At 38.4% G+C, this 2,568-nt stretch overlaps 1 protein-coding gene across 1 annotated transcript in view; it reads left to right on the top strand.

Annotated features, from left to right (window-relative positions):
* MYO3B (myosin IIIB) overlaps positions 1–2,308 on the top strand; it is a 408,982-nt gene extending 406,674 nt beyond the window's left edge. The window contains exons 33-34 of the mRNA XM_070476366.1: positions 465–635; positions 1,280–2,308. Of these exons, the coding sequence (XP_070332467.1) occupies positions 465–603 (139 nt within the window). The 3' untranslated portion in view covers positions 604–635; positions 1,280–2,308. The remainder of the gene's footprint in view (positions 1–464; positions 636–1,279) is intronic.
* Positions 2,309–2,568: the final 260 nt, after the last annotated feature.

Here is a 2,568-nt window from a genome sequence, read left to right as displayed (position 1 = left end):
ACATTCCTCTACCCTTGAGCCTTAAAGGTACAAAGAGGAAATTTTCTCCCAATGATTAGCCAGGAGGCACCACAGAGTTTGTGGCTGATTTGACTGTTAGTGTCTCGAATAGCAGTGAGATAGGTAATTGGTAGTAGTTTGAGAGCTAAAGATGGTCCGGAGGGGAACTTTCTCATCTAGAGGGAACCAGACAAGTTAGTTCACATAAATCAAACTGCAGTATGATCACAACTTCCAGACACCACTAAATCGGGCCCATTATTAGTGTGTGACCCAGATGTGAGCGGCTTTGTGACTCAGACCCCAGTTTCTGTGCTGGGAGACCCTGAGCTACGCTAAGCTGTGCCCCACCACCCAGTGTGAGGGCCCAGCCCCGTTCCAGGAACTCACACAATTTCAGCTGCCCCACTGATGACTGCTGCACTTGTTTTCTTCTGCTGCTGAAACTCTTTCCTTTGTTGCAGCCAAATCAAAGTGCTTGATGGGGAAGATGAATATTACAAATCTCTGTCACCTGTGGACTCTATCCCTGAGGAAGACAACTCAGTCCACCCTTTCTTTTTCTCTTCATCTTCAAAAGGGGCATCTTTTGCTCAACCCTGAGCTATACCTTCTGCCTCCCAAGTCTGTTGAGGGTAAGAACAATCATGGTAATTCAATGACTATCATTTAATAAGAAAGGTGCAATGGGATCAACTTCTTTGGACATGTGGTCTGTGCTGGAGACTTACTGAACAATTTTCAGATTCCAAACCATTTTCTCCAACCTCTATCACCTACTCCCCTCTCCCGCAACATCTGCTCTGTAGCCTGAGCTGGGCAACCCCTCCTTTTCTTAACTCTTGAGTCCCTGTGGGACATGAGCACACCTCCACTACAGCAATACCCATAATTCATGCCCCAATATCTATGAGAGTAACAATCTCACCTGAGGACACTGATGATATTTCTTTATTTTTCCTACCACATCGTTCCATGCAGAATCTGCCCCTGTGAAAATCAAGGAGTCCCTTTCCTCGTCACCTCTGCACTGCATCCTCTTTCCTTTTGCTGGTCTTTTCTATCCTTCCCACCTCACCAAAGGGTTAGGGCTTCATTACTGAGTGCCCCCATCCTGGAGGGATACACTCAAGGTCTCTGAGGCCAGGATAATGTTTCATGCTTAGGGGAAAAATTCTGAACCTTTCAGGCAAATGAACCCCTCTCCTTCTAGTTATTATTCTGATTAAGCTTTGCTTCTTTATTCCACCTTACTAAGACACCTTTATCACCTTGACAGTAAAAAGAAAGGAATGAATTGGAAAGAAAATTTGGACCCATCAGAGTTCGTGTCACATCATTTTGTTACTGTCCATTCCCTGGTTGACTGTCTCCATGAGGCCATGGGTAGCTGCAGAGGAAACATCTTGTCTCGTCCATCTTTGTGGCCACAGAGTCTAGCACAGTGCCCAGCACAGGAGGACATGCCCACCCTTGAGTGAGTGGAGAGATTTAGTTACACAGACATATCTGAAGTTACTTTCAATTATATGTGATTGATCACTTTTCTTATACCATAAGCTCTGATTTTTCATTGAAGCTTGGACTAGTCCTGTTTAATCATACTATATCATATATGACTCAGTGTGATCCAATGCAACAAACTCTTTTAAGTAGCTACTGTGCAAAACAATATGTGAGACTGCTGTGTGATATGAAAATCTAACAAGACCCTTTCTCTAGAAAAGATGTTCTTAATATTCTTTCTACTTTAAAAAATATTTGGCCGATAGTATACATGGGAGTACCTAGATTTTGAAAAAAATAAACTTGAGGAAATAGAAAAAATAATTGTTACCAAAGTTTTAAAGGGGAGAGTTCTAATAAGCATTTTACAAACACAAATGATGAAATGAGGCATTTAAAGATCTCAGAAATTGTAACATTAAAAAAAAAGAAATAGAGCCAATTATTCAATAGTTAAACTTTACTGTTTAAAAAATGAGTCTTGATCTTTTTTCCAGATCTTCACCCTAAATGTATGTTCATAAGGTATGCAAATAGAGCAGAAACACAATGCATTTTATTTTATTGTTTAAAATGTAGTATATAGAATATATAGATTTTAACATTATTATTAATATAAGTAGTTTTGGCAATTTCACTTCCATCATTGATTCATCTACTTTTGATTTGATAATGTTAGCTGTTCAAACTGTTGAATATAAATGTTCATAATCTCCCATTTGTGTACAATTGTATACACAGGCTTGTTTCTAATTAAAATATATCTATAAATAAAGTTTAAAAAGTAATTATAAAATCATAATTCAGAAGCTCTAAAATAACTGGTCATATAGAATAACTGCTTCAGTAATATCATAGCTCCTAACAGTACTTTAGAAATGATGTTCATTATCAGCTACTGCATAGATAAGATAGACTATAGATGTTATTCTTTGACTAGTTATAATGCCACAAATTCAAAGAGCAATTCTTAAATCTCTAGATGAGAATGATGCAAACTGGAATCTCATAGATGTCTTACTAGATTTATGAAGGTAATGTGCATATAGCAAAAACAAAGCA

This window comes from Odocoileus virginianus, chromosome 13, assembly GCF_023699985.2.
Source record: "Odocoileus virginianus isolate 20LAN1187 ecotype Illinois chromosome 13, Ovbor_1.2, whole genome shotgun sequence".
NCBI classification, from domain to species: domain Eukaryota; kingdom Metazoa; phylum Chordata; class Mammalia; order Artiodactyla; family Cervidae; genus Odocoileus; species Odocoileus virginianus.
The sequence above is the reverse complement of the archived record's forward strand: the minus strand, read 5'-3'. Positions and strand labels throughout refer to the sequence as shown.